Source organism: Podarcis filfolensis (genome assembly GCF_964270895.1).
Source record: "Podarcis filfolensis genome assembly, chromosome: 4".
NCBI lineage: Eukaryota > Metazoa > Chordata > Lepidosauria > Squamata > Lacertidae > Podarcis > Podarcis filfolensis.
Genome location: NC_139607.1, coordinates 38,738,417 through 38,758,563, shown reverse-complemented (window position 1 = coordinate 38,758,563; position 20,147 = coordinate 38,738,417). Strand labels below are relative to the sequence as shown.

Below are 20,147 nucleotides of genomic sequence, written 5' to 3'. Positions count from 1 at the left end.
TGAAACTTAAACCTTACTAATGGCGAGCTTGAACCTCTGTCTCTGTCTGCCTGACAGAAGAAGGGATCTGGCACTCCATCCCATGCAGGGTCAGTCAGGGCCTCCCTGGACGAGAGTGGAGAGATCTGCGTCTCCTCAGCGCTGGCCCTTTTACAACAAGCTGGCTGAGCCAAAGTATCTGACTGAGGAGGAAAGCAAAAATCATAGGTCAGAGAGACAAGTTGAGGCCAGTACCCAGTATATCAGGACTGGGGAACATGTGGCCATCCAGATGTTGGTGAATTACAACTCCCATTATCCTGCCTGGGGATGGTGGGAATTGAAGTCCTATCAGCATTCGGATGGCAGCAGACATTTCCCATTCCTGCAATAAGTAGGCAGCCCGGGCAAGTGTGAAGAAAGAGGCAGGCGGCAAAACTGGCAAGGGCTTAGGGAAAGGGAGCATTTTGCGAGCTGCGCGCAATAGAAACATACAGTCAGTCAATAGAGCAGAGGCCTGCAGCCCACAAGCCTTGGGCTTGCAGCGCACCCAAGCCACGCATCTCTCCTGGGAGTGATGCGGTGGCTCAAGTGCCTGCAGGCTCCGCACTGCCCAAAAGCGATGTGTGGGGCTTGCATCTGCCTGCCGCCTCCCCCCCCAGCTATAGTTCGCCCTGGGCACAGGGTGTGCACACCGCCCCAGGTGCCCAAGCAGCTAGCTATACCCCTGGCTCCCCCCAAAGAATCTTGAGAACTGTAGTTTGTTAAGGATGCTGAAAGTTGTTAGAATATTCCTGTTCTCCTGACAGAGCTACAATTGCCAGAGTTTCCTGGGAAGAGAGATTGATTTTTAAACCACTCTGGTAATTGCAGCTCTGTGAGGAGAATAGGGGTATCCTAACAGCTCTCAGCAGAAGGCTGATCGCCGAAGAATGGATGCTTTTGAATTCTGGTGCTGGAGGAGACTCTTGAGAGTCCCATGGACTGCAAGAAGATCAAACCTATGCATTCTTAAGGAAATCAGCCCTGAGTGCTCACTGGAAGGACAGATCCTGAAGCTGAGGCTCCAATACTTTGGCCACCTCATGAGAAGAGAAGACTCCCTGGAAAAGACGCTGATGTTGGGAAAGATGGAGGGCACAAGGAGAAGGGGACGACAGAGGACGAGATGGCTGGACAGTGTTCTCGAAGCTACCAGCATGAGTTTGACCAAACTGCGGAAGGCAGTGGAAGACAGGAGTGCCTGGCGTGCTCTGGTCCATGGGGTCACGAAGAGTCGGACACGACTAAACAACAACAACAGCTCTCAGCACCTATAACAAACTGCACTTCCCAGGATTCTTTGGGGGAAGCCGTATCTGTTTAAAGTGGTATGGTACCACTTTAAATGCATGGTGCAAGTCCGGCATTTATCTCTTGCCGGTGGGCCAGAGCCAAAGGTCCCCTGTCCTAAGTGCTGTGTACAGCAATACAGTCTTGTTAATTGCCGCGGTTCCTGCACAAGGAATGGGGACAGCTCTGTAATGCTGAACAATGGAACTGACATGCTGGATCTTGTGCTCTCATTATACTGCTGTGTAGTGGAATCTGGGATCATGCTGTTAGCTGCCTTTTAAAAAATGGTCTTTAAAATTGCAGAGACGGGATGGAAAAAGAATGTCCATCCCAGAATCAGGGAGGGAGAGAAGGAAGGTGCCCTGAGTAGTTTTTCACTGCAATGTACATGGTTAAGTACTCTTTCAGAAAAGCAGAAAAACCATGCACCAAAAAACTTTCAATTATCAAAGCTCATTTACACAAACAACACCACTCAAGCAACTGATATTTAGAGACATAAAGCAGTGAAGGTAGAACATAGCCATCATAACTAGTAGCAATTTAATAGCCTTATTATCTTCCATGAATTTGTCTTAATTGTTTTTTAAAGCCATCCAAGTACCCTGGCCATCACTAAGGCACTAGATGCACTGATTTAAAGCCTCAACAGTTTCACTGGTGTTAGAAGAAAAGAAGAAATAAAGTTCGGTGTCACCTGGTGATGGCAACACACCTGAAATCCATGGACAACCTGTCCCTGCAGTTTCGCATAGATACAGAATAGCATAGGTGACATAACTGATTCCCTGGAGGACATATCCTTCATTTGCACAGCCTGCTGTCTCTTTCTCCTCTGTGATGATGATTTATGATTTCAACCTAGCCCCAGTGACTGCTAGCAAACTAGCGCTTTAGGGGACAGGTAGGTTATATCATCGGTACCATGTCTCTCACAACCACAAGCCAACCAATATCAGGGTCAATATAATGGCAGTCCAGCTGAACAGGCCCACAACACACACTGTTGAGATGGGGCTGCTTCCTAAGAGCCAGTCAATGAAGGTTCAGTCAGAAGCATTGCCACACACTGTTCATACATATTGTGTGGGACGCCCTTCTCCCATCTTGCTTTTTATGCCCAAATGTCTGCACTATTTAATAAAGTGTTCCATCTAAAGAGCTCCCCGCTTACCAGCAATTGTGTGGGCTGCAGAACGTTAACCCTTTCTAGTCACAGGTTTCCACTTCCACCCATTCCTTGCTTTGCTTGGCTCTGCCTTCCAGGTGGCTATTCATAAACATCTCTCTCTCTTTTTTGTCCCCCTCGGTGCCTAATGTAGAAAACAACTACTGGATTCATTAAGGACCTTTCATGCTTAGCCTCGACCCACCACCCCTGACAGACGCAAGACCTCCCTGCTCTTTTCCTTGAAGTGCCTCATTATTTTTCTCCTCCTGCCTCTGGTAAGTTTGCTCGCCATTTCCCACAGCGCTTGGTAGCGTGCCCACAAGTTTCTTAGCAGGGATCTCTCCCACTTGCACACATTCCAGTCCTAAAGGCATCGCTTTTTGCATAGGCCCCAATAACTAATTGATATTTTAATTAAAATGTTTTTTCCCGAGTGAACACTGAGCACAGTAAAGCCACATACCTGGGGGGAAATATATACAGGGCAAGTTGGAAAACACCCATTTGACTTCCAGTTTCCGGAAAAAAGGTACATTAAGGTAAAAAAATAATAATTAAAAATCTGATAGTGCCTATAGTCTTTAGACCACCCTCAAATGCTTGATAAACGTTGCACTCCTCCTGAAGGAGCAGGTTAGCACTTTAGGGGTGATTCTGGATCCAGCTGTGTAACTGGAGCATCAGTGGCTAGAAGTGCTTTTTACCTACTGCAGCTGGTTTGACAGCTACGGCTATTCCCAGACTGGGAAAGCCTTGCCACAGTAGTTCATGCGCTGGTTTACTTCAAGACATGATTACTGCCATGCGCTTTATGCTGGGCTTCCCTTGTGTTTGATTTGCAGTTGGTGCAGAATGCTGCAGCATGATTGCTGCCAGGAGTGAGGCCTTGTCAGCATATGTAGACTCACCCTGCTAACTGCCCTCCCCATTAAACATAGTGGGCCTCACGGTACATCAATTAAATGAATGCCTACCATTTACCACAGGCTGGGGGTCTTGTGTGAGGGAAATTGTGATTCAGGGAGTCTCAGGCAGGAGTTGATCAAACAAGGACAGTTTTATTTAAAAAAACAACAACTCAAGAAGTTGGTGAAACAAAGTTGCTTCAGGAGATGCGTTCTTTCAGGTAGAAGTTATCTAATTATTTAAACTAAATATAAGGATGCCAGAGGCTTAAACACAGGCAAGACTTCAACTCCCTTTACTCAAAATCAGTTGTTACACTTCCGTTTCTGTTACTCGTTTCTAGGTCTTAGTTCAAGCAGATGCTACAGGTCAATGCTTTTAACACAGTTTATTAATTTGGTTCACAAGCAAAGGGGTACTGTTTGTCAGTTACCCACTCTCTTAACAATCCTACTCTTGAGGTTTTCTAATGAGTACAACAGACCCGGGGGATCACCTCACCCCTGGTTACTGGTTTGGGAGTCTTCTTTTCCTGGCTAGAATGAGACCCAGGTTGTCTGTATTCCCACAGGTTCTACCTCTCCTTGCTCAGACTCAGCCCTCCAGTTAACTCCTGTCTGTATACCCAGTGGCGTAGCGTGGGTTGTCAGCACCCGGGGCAAGGCAAGTAATTTGCGCCCCCTAACCCATGGATTTGCGCCCCTTAACCCGTGGATTTGCGCCCCCTAACCCATGGATTTGCCCTAACCCCAGATGTTGCGCCCGGTGCGGCCCGCCCCCCCTGCACCCCCCACGCTACGCCACTGTGTATACCTTCCCCAGGCATTCAGCCCAGTTTTCCTATCTGTAAGCTGCAAGGCTTTCCCCCCTTGCTATAGATAGTGTGGTTGTTCACCTTAAATCAGAACCAGTTTTCCCTGAGACAAACCCAATCCTAATCCCTATCTCCTATCTCAAATCAAGCCCTAACTAGCTCCCTCCCTCAGAAACAGCTCCTGTTATATTCCCTCCCTGTGTTGCTCCACCTGTCTCTGGCTAGCTGTCTTGGGAGTCAATCAGAGAGAGGCTCCACTCCAGCACTTTGGTGAAATTCTGAGGGAGCGCATCACCACCACAGCATGCAACACCTGTGCTCAGAGATCTGCAATGGTTGCATTCATTCCTGTTAATGTGGGGTGGAAGGGGAAGGCATCTAGATTAGCCACAGACAGGTGTTTGCACTTTGGGCTTATGCGCTTCCCCTGTTCTCTCCTCCGGTGGCTCCACGAGGAGAAGTTTGGAAGCTTACCTTCCAATTTAGATAAACTACAACTTGTTGTGATATTCAAACCTGGATAAACAGTGGTTTGCCATAACTATGGTCGGTTGAAAAAAGCCAACCGTATCTTAGGAAGCTGGCTTGTTTCAGCAAAACATGATTAAGATTAGCCACAGTTTAGTGTTTGGGTGTAATGCGAAACTGTGGTTAATCTAAAGCAGAACAAAAGTTTCCAAACTCCTCCATATAGCTGTGGGAGCCTGAGGCTTATTGCACCTTGTCCTTGTTAATGCTAAACCACGGCTTAGAACTATGTGCAAGCACAGCTTTTATGAAAGCAGCCTTGGCCCATGACAGTTGCACACATGGAGAGACAGGCCCAATATTTCCCCTGCAGGAACTCCTTTTACGTAGTGCATTTCTTGCTCTTTAAAAGACTGCTTTCCTGTGGAGAAAATCTCTTTCCCAGAAGCAGTACTGTTAGGCTTAAAAATTATATCTCGGGTCATGATCTAGGAATGGCTTTAAAAACAAAAAAAAAACAATAAACCACACAACTACCATAACAAAACAAATAAATTCCAGTGCCAGTTTGCATTTAGTCCTGATTGTTTGATTGAGCTCTAGCTCCCAGGTGTGCTGGTAATGGATAAAACAGCACCATGTGAAAAAGAATAACAGGAAACCAGGAAATGTAAATTGAACAAATCCAGGTCATTTCCCATATAGGTTTACTTTCCTTTATGTGGGTCTGCATGCTATGCTGAAAACCATTATTTTCCTTGGGGGACTGATTACATTTTGTTTGCCTGGGATGTGGATTGCCACCCCACCCCCCAACTCTTCTGAAAGTGACCAGGTCAATGAGTTTGTGATATGTTCCTAAGCTATTTAAATAGCTGGTCACCCTGTTCTGACACCTTTCAATCTGATGCTTGCGCATAGACTTTTCCTGTTGTTCTCTTGTTTGATGGGGATGAAATAATATAAGACCCACAGAAAATGTTTTTTTGGCTCATTCTGTTTGAAAACGCTGAATATTTTCATCTAACACAGAAGACATTTGATATCACTAAACTAATCTAAACTGCTCAGTTTTAAGTGGCCTGCCTAAAAAAAACCAAAAATGTACAGGGGAAATTGCTTCTTGTGGTGTGCATTCTTGGGTATTATGATTCTGGAATTCAGCTTGTACATGCTTTGTATGCCAAAACTAACATGTGAAACTACATGACTGACTGCTTCACTAATGATGCAGAGCAGACAGAAATATTCAGTCAACTGCGGCACCTCAACTCTTGTCATACAACATCTTTTAAAAGGGCTAATGATAGCTTCCAAATGATGCTTTAGGATAGCTATGGATTATTAATTTCTCTTGTCTAACCCACAGCTTCAACCTCCTTCAGTACACCTTGCTTGTGGACATAGAAGGCACCTTAAAACTGGAATAGAATCATAAGTGTGGTCTATATATAACTTAGTTCAACTGAAGTAAAACTTGTTGGTGGGAAGAGGGGAAGAAAGGGGAAGCAAATTAAAATGGGATCCTGGGGGAGGGAGGATTGAATGTCATCCTTCCATGCCTTCCAGAGAAGAATGTTTATTGCAAGTTACAGTAATCATTCTCATCTTGCAATTTAAATGAAACCCAGTTCTCACACTCCATCCATCAACATACCAGGGATATCCTGAAAGTTAGCAGAGAGTTGTTCCAAAGAGCCATATTTAAGTGTTGCCTTGGCAATCAGCAAGAAGATCATTGTGCCTGTACTAATAGTTATCCTCAACACCATGAAGAATCCCAGGGTAATTTAGCTAAGCAAAAGCTTCCTTTGCTTTACAGCAGACTTAATAACAGGACAGCAATTTGTACTGGGGCTGCTTCCACACTGGGAGTCCTTCCACATGTGAGTTTATCATGGGTTTGTTGCTACTCATGAATGGAAGCTTTTCACAGCATCCACCCAATGGCATCTCCTTCAAAATGCCACCCACACCCTGTTCCCCATTTCATCCAAGTGGGACATGCAGAGAGCAAGGGTCCTTCCAGAGAGTTGCTAGTTTTGGGCAGCATTCCACCCAAATTCAGGCTGCACAATTAAACTTGATTGGGCAACAAATCTCCCCCACCCCAAAAAACACAGACCAAGATCATACTTTTTGTGATAAAGAAAGTTATGGGGAAATGCACTGGAAAGTGTGTTCTAATGCTTGCTTGAAGGAACGTTGTATGACGCCCCTATAAACAAATCGAAATGAATGCTTTGCAAATAGCTGGTGTCATCTAATCTCCCCACAAACTCTGTACAAATAGATCAGGATAGGTATGCAGCCACTGAGTTAATGATAACATATCCCCACCACTCCAAACTGAAATGCAGAACTAGAAACAAAGTACAGACGTACTTTAGAAGTCAAACGGAATCTGTTCCGAAAGTCTGTTTGACTTCCAAAATGTTCGACTTCCAAGGCGTGGCTTCCAATTGGCTGCAGGAGTGCCCTGCAGGCAATCAGAAGCCACAGAAGCTGTGCCGGATGTTTGGCTTCCGAAAATCATTTGAAAACTGGAACAATCACTTCCTGTTTTTGAACATTCGGAAGCCAAAATGTTCGAATTTACAGGCGTTCATGGTTCCACTGTACAAAGAATAGTAATTGTCACAGGTCACACATCTGCCAGTTCTAAGCTTTCATGCTCAACTTAGACCACCCTTAACCCAACCTGGTGCCTTCCAGACGTTTTGGACTACAACTCCCATCTGGAGTTATGAGAACAACAACATAGCCCAGCAATTTCAGTGTGATTGCAGCTAGAAAATGCTTTGAAGATGATTGCCAGAAGGGTGTGTGCATTAAGTGTAATAATTTCCCATCAGGTGGTGTGTTTCCTCTGTCAGCCCCTTTTGCTTTGGGGAAATAGGAACCTGCATCCCAATAATCCACACTCAGAACGTATTTTCTTACAGTTCTCCTAAATGCTTTACATTGTAATTAAATATGCTTGAAATATGAAGAACTTTTCAAGACTTTGAACATTTAAAAACTTCATTTCATATACTTAATCCTCTGCTCTCATTCACAGTTAAAAGGCAAATCTGCATACTTGTGTGGTTTTTTTTAAACTCATTCTCCAAAGGCTATACAGTTGCAACTGACAATGTGATCAGCTTGAGAGGCCTTTGTGGATTTGACTTTTTTTTTTTTGCCTTGTAGATCCCTCTAAAAATAAAAAATAAATAGTAGTCCTAAATATTACAGCAGTCTTGTTCTTGCAAAAGTTAACCCACCCACCCTGATCAGTTGCTTCTTTCTAGATCAACCACTTCAAAGATGAAGCCAAGGCTGAATCATTAGCACTCAAGGTGGAAATAATGGGATATTTTCACACTCAAATCATGCTCACAGATACTAGCTTTGTCAAATGTCCTTATATGCAGTTTCATGCCACGAAAAGTTCCACCTACCTTGATAGTGCTAAATGAATTCATAAACAGATGAATTTTGTCTTGAAGGTCAACACATTTCGTTTAATGTTTGGTATGGGTTGGTATGTTTTCATTACAATCTTCTTTAAACCATTCCACATGGCAGTGGTCACCACATGGACAGCTGATCAGGCACCAGTTCACCTCACTGGATCAGGTGATTTCCTCCATATGCCTTCAGATGTTTCCTGATCTGCAGCATCATGAATAAAGCTTTTGGTCTAGGTGGTGAGCCATTATACTGTAGTTGCTTCGCCATGGGTAGCAATTTAACGATGTACTAGGGCCTTTAAAGTCATTAAATGAGCAGTGATAAGACTTCAAAGCTCCATAGTATGGCCACGAAGCCATTTTTTTCAATGTGAGACTGAAAACCCATTACAGTGGTTTAATTTTACCTGTCGAGCACTTGAAAACAATTCTGGAATTAAACATGCTTTAGAAATCCTCCCCCCCCCCCATTATATTATTAAGATTTGGTATTAAATTGCCTGCATCAAAATAAGAAAGAACATTAAATCTTTTTATAACAACCCTCCTCTCATCTCATTACAAAGATGGCCACTCCATTCCCAGTAGATACAAAGTCCACTCATGTTTTCTCTATGTCAAAGTCGTTTACAGTGGTACCTTGGGTTACATATGCTTCAGGTTACATACGCTTCAGGTTACAGACTCCACTAACCCAGAAATAGTATCTCGGGTTAAGAATTTTGCTTCAGGATGAGAACAGAAATCGTGCTCCGGTGGCGCAGCAGCAGCAGGAGGCCCAATTAGCCAAAGTGGTGCTTCAGGTTAGGAACAGTTTCAGGTTAAGAACGGACCTCCAGAACGAATTAAGTACTTAACCCGAAGTACCACTGTACTTTCAACTATCCCTTCTTCTTTGTAAAGAAATGATACAACTGGCATCCTAGATGATGGTGGTGGTGGTGGTGATTATGATGGTGACTGAATTTATGTTCCGCCCTTCCTCCCAAAGGAGCCCAGGGTAGCAAACACATAAATGATAAAATCATTATAACTTCTAAAAACAATTCCAACACAGACACAGACTGGGAAATATGTTTTCTTAGGCACCAGGCAAAAACCTTCCTCTTCAACAAGCCCTTTGGCCGATTGGCATCTCATGCCCTTTGAAACATGTAGTAGGAGGGAGAATTATTTGTTTTTGTTTTCATTATGTATTATGTGCAGGACACCAGAGCAGTTATAACAGACAGGTATTTTTTTAGTTATGGTGTCTAATGGTAATGAGACCCTCACCATCTTATCACTAGCCCCTCAGCAGCATGTCTCTTGCACCAAATTCCCCAAACAGCTTAAAAAACAAACAAACTTGGGTGAGCATTAAGCAGTTTTGATAGTTCATTGGAGGGAGCTAGCAATTGTTAAAAGGGAAATTTGCAAAACTATGCTTGGACATGTTCTTCAGAATCATTTGCTAGGTTCTCATAAAAGTGATGTATTTTGCAGAATAAAGGATAAATCACTTTGTATTCAGGGACATCTCGATGAATTTCTTGCAACAGTGGTAACAGTAGTTTATAGTTTTGCACTGTAACTATCACCATGAAAATCCATTTCTGCTCTTGCTTCCAGTATACCGTAATTGTGAAAGTCTGATTTAGTACAGTACACATGAGTAAATGGCAACAATCAGTTCATTTCCCCTCTGTCTACCCGTTGTAAAGTTTGTCTATCTGGCTTTTCTCCAACATCTTAAGGTTTACCATGTGTATCTTGCTAGGAGGAGATGATCCGGTCACTGAATTATTACACTGAAATTATTCACCATTCTATTTAAATGATTTATTAGAGGCTTCTTTCATAAATCTTAAGATTGACAGGAAAATATCTAATCCAGGCCGTAATAATATTTTTTAGTGGGAGGATGTGGGCTCTTTAAAAACAGGCAAAGTTAGCTTATCCATTCCCCACATTTTAGCAAAAAAAAAAACATTTATAGGACCTATCAGTTCAGTAGGACTCAATTCCATGTAAATGTGATTAGGACAGCAGCCTTCAAGTTCTAGAGCAATATACTGGGGAGATGTAATGACTAAGAAGCCAGTCATCAACCTACATTGGGCAGTGTTTGTACGTCCTAATAACCAGATGGCTCCTGTTTCACTCCTCTCTTCTGGCCAATGGGAAGAAGAAAACATGATCCCTGCCTTCGTGTGAACTAGGGTCTGTTTGAAGTGAAACAAACCATGATGTTCAGCTGAGATTTGTTCTTGACTTGCCAATCATGATTTGATTAAGCAAGCTAAAGAACAATCCCTGGTTCAGATGTAACACTAAGCCAGATGCGGATGCGGGTGGTGCTGTGGTCTAAACCACTGAGCCTCTTGGGCTTGCCAATCAGAAGGTTGGCTGTTCGAATCCCCACGACGGGGTGAGCTCCTGTTGCTCTGTCCCCGCTCCTGCCAACCTAGCAGTTCAAAAGCATACCAACGCAAGTAGATAAATAGGTACAGCTGTGGTGGGAAGGTAAACGGTGTTTCCGTGCACTCTGGCTTATGTCATGGTGTTCCGTTGTGCCAGTAACAGTTTAGTCATGCTTGCCACATGACCTGGAAAGCTGTCTGTGAACAAACGCCGGCTCCCTCAGCCTGAAAGTGAGATGAGCACCACAACCCCATAGTCGCCTTTGACTGAACTTAACTGTCCAGGGGCCCTTTACCTTTTACCTTTTAAGCCAGATGTTGTGGTTTGTTTCTCTTAGAGGCCAGAGTCAAGAAGTACAGTGGGAGCAATCACCACCTTTCATAGTAAAACATTACTGTGATGTGTGAACTGGGCCAATACCTGCAAAGTATATTTGGGGTTATTTGGGATTTTATCATTAAACAATACTGGCCTTAGCTCGAAGCATAACAAAGTCCCTGGATAAAATGGCATTAGAAACCAAGGGATGTCTTTGAGCCAGACCTATTGGCAGTCTGGTGGGTATAAAATGAAAGAGTTCAAATAATAATTTAATTCAGCAATCTATTTGACCATGGATACCGGTTGTAGAAGAATGTTGAATTTCCTCACTTGTGATTAAATGTGAAAACAAGCCAAAACTCTTTCTGCAAGTGAGGAAACAAATGATGATTCAGCTCATAAAAGCCTGCTCTTTCCTTAAAACACTCTGTGCCTGTCTGCTTCGGGATTCTATTTCTTACCCTATTGGCAAACCACAGAATGCTTCTAAAGAGCTTCTTAAGAATGTGCAGTAAAATAATTCAGACATAACATGTAGAGCAAACATTTCATCTTTCAAAAATAGCTTGCACATGCACATTTAATAGCTGTCAATTAGGTCTGAGGGCATTTTCATAACTTTTATCACTATCCAAAGTTATTTTTAATTTAAGGCCTGAGGAAAATGTCATCGTCAGTCACAAACATCACTCCCAGCTCCAGGTGTTCTAGACATTCTGCCTGAAAATGCTTAAGCCTTGGTGCTCTCCGTGTTATTGCATTAGCCATTAGACTCCAGACAAACTGATTTATCATAGAATGAGTTCATCCTTTTGCCTCTCACTGGGGTGTAGAGTGGCTACACACATTCCTGAGGATCGTAGCAATGGAAGAGACAATGAGGATCTGGTCCAACTCCCTGCGCTGCAGAAATCTTTCACCCAATGTGGGGCTCAAACTGAGCTATCCCTCAGGTCTAAAAAAATGGTTTTAACCATGGTTTCCAAGTTAGACAAAAGAAAGAACTTATTTACACAATGCACAGTTACAGAATTTGCTGCAACAAGATGTGGTGATGGCCACTTCCTTAGATGACCCAAGCATCAATGGCTGCTAGATGTGCAACTTCCAGGTTCAGAGGCAGTAGATCTCTGGACACCATTCCTGGGGTGCAATAATGGGAGGAAAGGGATCTTGCTTTCACGTCCAGCTTGTGGGCCCTCTGAAGATGTCTGGTTGACCACTGGTGGAAAGAAGCAGGAAGTTGGACTACGTGCAAGAATAGGTAAGGGCTCTTCTTGTGTTCTTGTGTACAGCTGCAGTCACAAAGCTGCTTATGCTTCATCTCTAGAAGCCTTTGTGCATGGCTTCTGCTGTAATAATAATAGCGGACCCTCGAAGTGTCCCTATTTTCCAGGGATGTTCCTGATTTGGAGAAGCCGTCCCAGTTTCTGATTTGATCCTGGAATGTCCTGCTTTTCCTTAGGACATCCCAATTTTCATTGGAGAAATGTTGGAGGCTATGGAGTTATCCGACCCCCAAGCCATCTGAAAGCAATCTTTTATAGGGAAGTTTTTAAATGTTTTATTATGTTTTTATATATATTTGAAGCTGCCCAGAGTAGCTGGGGCAGCCCAGTAAGCTGTGTGGGGTATAAATAGTAAAGTTGTCATTATGGAGTGGGACATCCCTATTTTCACCATAGAAATGTTGGAGGGTATGTAATAGCCATAGCTTTCATGGCAAGCGTAGTCTGTCTGGAGCTCATTCCTAGGTTGAGTGAACTATATGGTAGGGTTCTTTTCTCCCTAGTGCAATCGTGGTTTTAGCATCTTCTATTTGATTACAAAGATATCACCTTAAACAGCAGGATGGGTGTAAAGTAAGAAGCTCGTAATGGACAAACTATAGTATGGACTCACTGAAGTTGACACCAGAACGATGGAAGTAGCTTAATCACAGTTAGAAATGAGTCTATCTCTGCATCACCAATGTAAGAAGGTGTAACCTCAACCAATCAATTTTCTGGTCATTATTGCTCATTAGTTTGGCTTCAAGTAGTACTTATCACATGAAGAGGAAATCTGCTGCAATAGAGTTTGAGTAATTACAGGCTGCAGCGGGCGATTTATGACTATGCTCTTTGTGTTCTTTTGTAAACACTATCCTAGGGTTCATCACTGGTCCACTCTCAATATGCACTCAAGCATTCCAGAACCAAAGGCCCTACAGCTCTTAGGCCAGCCAGTTTGCTTTATCGTCAGACATTATAGCTTTCCCTCCCCATTAATTTCTTTCAAAGCAATTTGACTTCTTGCCAAGTATCTGACAGAGGATTCAGTGTGAGGCACTGCTGCCGTTTCTCTAGAAAGTGGTTAATTAGATTCCCTCAGGGCCCCCAAATGAAAAGCCTCTTATCTTTTTTGTCAGTTTAATTTCTGCTGTATCCATTTGTGCTAGTTCCCTGTGAAAGGGTATTCCTCATTTTTAAAACAAAATTGTTGGGTTTTGCTCTCCTGCTACCCTTGTCCGTAACATTCTTTCGCATCACTGTTTTCATTCTCACAGTCAGATCACCCTCAGCAGTCAAGTGCTGTTGGGAATTCTTTCTGTCTTTGGGCCTCTGTTAGGGTTGCCATATTTCAAACGGTGAAAATCCAGACAGAAAAGTTGTTGAGCTATTTCGGCAAAATTGCAAAATAATAAATAAAATGTCACCGTGTCAGTAATTCAGTTGTCTATAGCAAAGACAGCCCCCCCCCCGAGGTTGTTGGACACCATCTCTCATCAGCCCCAGCCAGCATGGCCAATGGTCAGGAAAGATGGGAGTTTATTTATTTATCTTTATGAATCACTTCCTATGAGGATCCCAAAGCTATTTATAATATAATAACATACATAAAACAATTAAAACAATGGCAAGGGTAAAAACAATTATGCAAGAATTATAAATACAGAAACAGTTTAAAACAAATGCGCATAAAAAAAAATTCACATCCAAGAAGTGTGTGCCATGTAGCGTTTGCCCCTTAGATTATGCAGTCCCTTTCAAGTCAAAAAGACAAACATTGTTTAAACACAAACACTTTAACTGAACTGGATTCTGGCTCAAACTAGGGGGTCAAGCACAGTTCTTTCCTTCAGGATATAGACCTAACAAATGCACCGCCGTTGATGGAAATTCAGTGCAATGGCTCACATGTAAAAGCACACCTCACTTCGGAGGATTTCCTTCATCAAGTCTTTTTCATATAAATGTCGTTTCCTGTTCCATGCTTGCAAATCTCTGGAAAATCAGCAGACAGCATCAGTAATCTGCTGGCTTCCTTTTGCTAATGTAAACCATACAGTGCGGTGTATGGGAATAAGTCTAAACTTTTGTTACCCGTCATTTACTGGGCGTCTGGCTTGCTAATGATAGAGGATAGTTGGTTGATACATCATCGGTGGGTAGCAAATGATGATAAATGTTCCACTGCATGACAGGCGGGGTCTGAGTATTCCTTTTGATATCTCCCTGGCCTCCTTTAGCAGCCCTCATACCAGCCTTTCCCAACTTGGCAGACTCCAGTTGCTATTGGACTACAACTCCCATCATCCCCAACCTTCAGCCATGCTGGCTGGAGCTGATAAGAGTTGCCACAGGGCTTCTTCCAGGAAGGCAGGGGGTGTAGCTGGTGAGTGATTCTGAGTCTCCTTGATCATGGCAGAGGCCTTTCTTTAGCTCGGCATACCTAGGTGAATGGTATATTTGTAAATACACCAACTGTCACAAAGACACCCTAAGTCACTGGTGCTTTCCCAAAAGAAACTGAATGCCCCAGGAATGTTTCCCCCTTCAGTGAATTGTGAAATACCGGTATATAGCATTATTCCAGAAGAAGAAAGAAGTTAGAACCCCGAGCTGTGCCTTAGTGAGGAGAGGATGAGAGATGCAAAACAACCCAAGCAGAGCATGTTAACCGAAATGCTGAGAAAGGTTTTGATATCACTGCACGGCATAGGATGGCTCCAATACACATCCAAACATCAACCCTGCCAATTTGTAAGGGAGTGTTTTCAACTGTTTTAAAGAGGACCCAGATGATTTTTCTCTGCTTTCGCCTGTGCTACTGTTAGTTGAAAGAAGAGTGACACCCAATGGCGAGTCACAGTTGTGCTTATATTGTAATTGTTATATAAACCATGGCATGGCCTCCCCAGCTCCAGGGCTAATTTCAGGCAGATGGCATTAGCCTTGGTGCCTTTTCAGTTAGTGTAAGGTTACCAGATTTTTTTTTCAATGAATCTGGGGACACTTTTCAACTTCAATGGATTTTCTATGGGGACTGATTTGTAAATCCAGGGACTGTCCCCGGGAAACACGGACGTCTGGTAAGCTTAATCGTGTGCCAGTGACTCCAACCTGATAGATTTACTTGGAGGCAACTCCCTTTGGATGGCTGTTGAGAACAATGAGTCCTTCCACCCTGAGGGAACCCTGTGAGAAATGAATGAAAATGAACAAATAAGGCAGATCTTCAGCATCTTGAGATTGGTTTTCCCCTCCCCCCCTTCCATTGGGTACACCTCAGTGGGCTTGTGTGTCTGTGTGTGTGTGTGCCTGTCCAAACCCTGGTGAACCACTGGCAAGGAGTCATTACTGACTTTCCAAGCACTCGGTCTCACAGTGCAGGTGATTGTATTGTAAATTGCTTTGGAATACCTCATGGAAAGCAAGAAACTAAATTAGCCTTGAATGGAGGCCTGAAGAGGAGGGGGGCACTGCAGTTTTATTCCATCTTCCATGGCCCATTTATTCGGACCATCTTAAACTGTCTGAAGAGTACGCACCTTTTAGGGAGCACTTCAGAGCTATGTAGCCAGATGCAAAAGAAAACACCTTCAAAAGCTGTGTAAAAAAGGGAATTTCAATATGCATGACAGGCTTAATTTCCCAGAGCTTGTCTTCCGTATTTATGTGCCTGAGCCAGTGCCAGATTTATGTATAGGTTAAGTAGGCTGAAGCCTAGGGCCTCTAAATATAGGGGGGCCTCGCCAGCCTGCCTACTCCCCAGCGGGCTGTCTCCCCTCTCCCAAAATTGCAAACCCAAGACTTCATGCAAGGGCAGGGCAACTCAGGCCCAACAACTATGAGAGTTGGGGCTAGCCAGTGGGGCCCAATTTGAAGCATTGGGGCCCAACTTGATTATTTTTTTTTGGTACGGCCCCAGTTCACAGCCAAAGTCTGCAAAAATCTTAGAGATATAAATAAAATCCATCTAGATTGCCCCCTTCATGGATCACTGCCTTGCTGTGGCAAAGGGGCTTGAATAACTCAGAGAAGCTATGAACTATGCCGTGCAGGGCACCCAAGATGAACAGGTCATAGTGGAGAGTTTTGACCAAACGTGATCCACCTGGAGGAGGAACCGGCAAGCCACTCCAGTATCCCTGCCAAGAAAACTCCATGGACAAAGACAACAGGCATATAAAAGTTATGACGCTGGAAGATGAGCCCCTCAGGTTGGAAGGCGTCCAACATGCTACTGGGGAAGAGCAGAGGACAAGTACAAGTAGATTCAGAGCTGATGAAGGGGCTGGGCCAAAGCCGAAAGGACGCTCAGTCGCGGATATGCCTGGAAGGGAAAGGAAAGTCCAATGCTGTAAAGAAAAATATTGCATAGGAACCTGGAATGTAAGAACCATGAACCTGGGTAAGTTGGATGTGGTCAAAAATGAGATGACAAGAATAAATATTGACATCCTGGGCATCAGTGAACTAAAATGGACAGGAATGGGCGAATTCAGTTCGGATGACCACTGCCTCCCGCAGTTTGGTAAGAAGACCAATAGATGGCAGCAAGTTCCATTTGTTTGTATACAGTAGTACCTCCGGTTATGAACTTAATGTGTTCTGGAGGTCCATTCGTAACTGGAAACCGCTCATAACATGAGGCGCGCTTCCGCTAATGGCACCTCCCGCTGCTGCCATGATGCCGGGGCGCAATTTCCGCTCACATCCCGGGTCAAAGTTCGCAACAAGGGGCATCTACTTCCGGATTAGCAGAGCACATAACCCGAATAATTCATAAGGGGGACAGTTCGCAACACGAGGTACCACTGTACTATCTCAGTGACAGCAGATAAGCACTGGATGAGACATGCTACAAGATTTTGGACCACTCTTGTCATCCTTTCCTGAATGGGAACTGTAATCTGTTAGAGACCCCTACTTGAGGTGGTGATGTGTCCTACATTACAGAGGACAGTATTCTATCTGAAGGGCTGATTCTTCCAAGTCCAGTTTATAGATGGGGAACCATAAGAAATGAGAAGGGCTTTCAAACCACCCATCTACAGCTAGCAGCAGACTGAGCAGGTACCCAGGTCACCAGATCACAGTGTTCCTCATTATCATAGTCCTTTCACACTGTGGTGAGATGAATTATGTTTCATTTTAAATTACAATCATTATAACTTTGCATCTACACACAACAGTCAGTATATGCGAATTGTATGCAAATATGAATCTTTTTGGTGGGGTTGGGGCAGTGCTTTTTTTCTTTAAAAAATGTTTAGGGGTACTCTAGTTTTGACTCAAGAAAATCACCATTTTGTAGTGATTTATATCGGGGGAAATAAATACAGTAGAAGTACAAGATTCACAAAATGTTTGGGGAATGCGTACCGCTGCGTACCCCCAGGAAAAAAAGCACTGGGTGGGGGATGGTGTCTTTTTCCTTTCCTTGCAAATGACTCTCTTCTCAAGGAACCCTGGCTATGGAGGGCCTAGGGCAAGGATGGGGAACCTGCATGCCCTTCCAGATGTTGTGGGGGGGCAACTGTTTCCCCTAAATCAAGTAAATACATAAAAAATACTTAACTAAAAGTAAGAATAACCATAATATTTGAAATTGAAATGCTTGCCGAGTTCACTTGGGTGATGAAGCTGCCTTGAAGCTGTTGTGCTGCCATTGCTTTTTACCCCTCCTATATCCACTGCACTGTGCTTGGGGTTTAGGATACCGCTCATAAGGTACTGCCTATAGCAGAATGGTATTGGAAGGGTGGAAAAGAGACTGCAATCACAAATAGCTTTGTAGACTGAAAGGAGTGCTATCAGATGGCTGTACCACAGTGTGGTTTAATTTCATAACATATGCTAGTATAATAGTCCAGATAATGAGCAAAACCCGGCATCCGCATTTGGCCCAATCTGTTTGATCTAAATTTAAATTTAAACTTTCATTATTATTTTCACTTTGAACCTCTGTCCTACATTCATCAATATACCAAAACTTTATATCATTTCACTGGTAACATAGGAGGAAAAATGAATGTTACTCATACTTAATCTAAGAGCAACCACAAGGGCTTCTGCTTGACTGTTATCAGTCAAATCTATCCAATTTCCCCTATGGTTTTGTTCAGACCAATAACTCACACTAATAATGAACCATATGTCGTAGATATTACTGAAAATTTATTGTGCTATTTTTGTGACATACAAATGACATGAGAAGACTTGATCTATTTATTTGTATCATTTATCCTTTTATGATCCTTGTTTATAAAACCCATGAAAAGTTGTTTTAAGAAAGATACAGGACACGACCATTAACAGTTTCATAAAAAGTGGGGTGTTGCTGTTCCTTCCATCATAGCAATGCACTGGTGGAAGAGGTAATGTCTGCAGTGACGCTCATTTTCCCACAGCAAACAAAGGCACATGAGGCTGAAGTGAAATCTAGAAGGAATAGTGGAATTTTGCCCATTTGTTATGTAGACATAAGCACTGCCCAGAGTGTCTCTCTTGCTGCTTAACGCAGATTCAGCATCTTTAAAAAGACTCCACTGCAGCTAGAAGTGATTAGTCAAAATGGGAAGTACATAATTCTCCTAGGCTCTGAAATTCTCGGTCTGAGAAGCCGGCTGCTGGTGTGTGAATCTGGTCATTTGTTGTTGTTCTATTGATTTGCTGGCAGCTCTGTACAGCACTCCTTGCCAAGCAGAGAGTTGCACCTGCAAAATTTGATGCGCACCGTATCATTTTAATGAGATCCCACACTGGCAACTGCTGTAAACGGTGAATCAAAATTGCAAAGCTGAATCACAAACGCAAAGCTGCCACTGATGCAGTTCATTGCACATGCTCGAAAATGCCTTTCTCTGCCATTTGCTGCGTAGTAGAGGTTGAGGGCGGAGTGGAAGGAATCTCCACAAGTTGCAATCCGAGTTGTGCCTTGAGCCAGGAGGGGCCGCTCTTTACTCTTCTTTGCAATCAGGCTTGGTTCATAAGAGCAGGAAGAGGCGTCTGCAGTCTTTGTTTTCTGTTGCAAGGAGGATGTTATATTCATTTCAGAGGAACACCACCAGCATTAAGCATACTACCAAAATATACATGTCTACACATGAAAGACACACAAATCCCACCCCTCATTCTCAGCCCAATGCATGCAGCCCTTTTGAAGAAGAGGGCAATAAAGAAACTTAGCTTTGAAACTGAAAGATATTGATACAAAGGCTAAATAAACGAGAAAATATATGTGGGCTTCCCTCAGGCATCTGGTTGGTCACTGCAAGAAAAAGAACTTGGACTAGAGATGCCACTGGCTCTTACCTTCCTTCAGACATGTTGGGGTGGGGGCCGGGAGATGAAACAAAAGGGGAAGGGAAGAAACAGCACCAGGAATTGGTGTTTCCTGCCTGACCTTATCACTAAGCCATTGCGCATGGCCAAAATCATTCAGAGTAGGTTTTCTCTGCCTCAAGATACCTGAACAAGTGCAGATGTGTGATAAAATGTCCAGTTGTAACCGCTTAGAATTCTGTCTGACACTGCCCTGAGTTGCAAATTACAGGCAACTCCCGATTTACGTGGGCATTCAGCATGATGCGTGCATCCACGGTCATGCACATGTCAGACGCGCCTGTAACGGTTGTTGTCTGTACAGCTGACTTTTATTTTAATTTAATTCAACAATGTATGAAAAGCCAGTGCAGGGCAATGTTTATCTAGAACACTTTTACTAGGCTTGTGACCTCCAGATGTGCTGGACTGCAGGTTCCATCAGTTCCAGACAGCATGAACAACGATCAGAGATGATGGGGCATCTTGAGGGCATCAAGCCAGTCTATGGAGTGTTTGATGTAGACTGGGGCAGCCTAGGCACAATGCCAGTTCAGCCATGAAACTGGGTTATGTTCTTTCAGCAGGGTTGTTATGATCATAAAATCCAGGAGGAAGTATGCACGCTACCCTGGGCATGAAGGGAATTAGAAACCTGATTCAATGAAGCATCTCAAACATTTTTATTTCATAATCTCTCCGGT

At 43.5% G+C, this 20,147-nt stretch overlaps 2 protein-coding genes across 2 annotated transcripts in view; both read right to left on the bottom strand.

Annotated features, from left to right (window-relative positions):
• The window catches only part of EGFL6 (EGF like domain multiple 6), a 48,622-nt gene extending 44,686 nt beyond the window's left edge, over positions 1–3,936 (bottom strand). Inside the window, exons 1-2 of the mRNA XM_083611848.1 lie at positions 3,893–3,936; positions 18–182 (exon numbers count right to left, since the gene is read on the bottom strand). Of these exons, the coding sequence (XP_083467974.1) occupies positions 18–79 (62 nt within the window). The 5' untranslated portion in view covers positions 80–182; positions 3,893–3,936. The remainder of the gene's footprint in view (positions 1–17; positions 183–3,892) is intronic.
• OFD1 (OFD1 centriole and centriolar satellite protein) overlaps positions 1–20,147 on the bottom strand; it is a 321,339-nt gene that overhangs the window by 112,149 nt on the left and 189,043 nt on the right. The gene's annotated exons all lie outside the window — the stretch shown is intronic.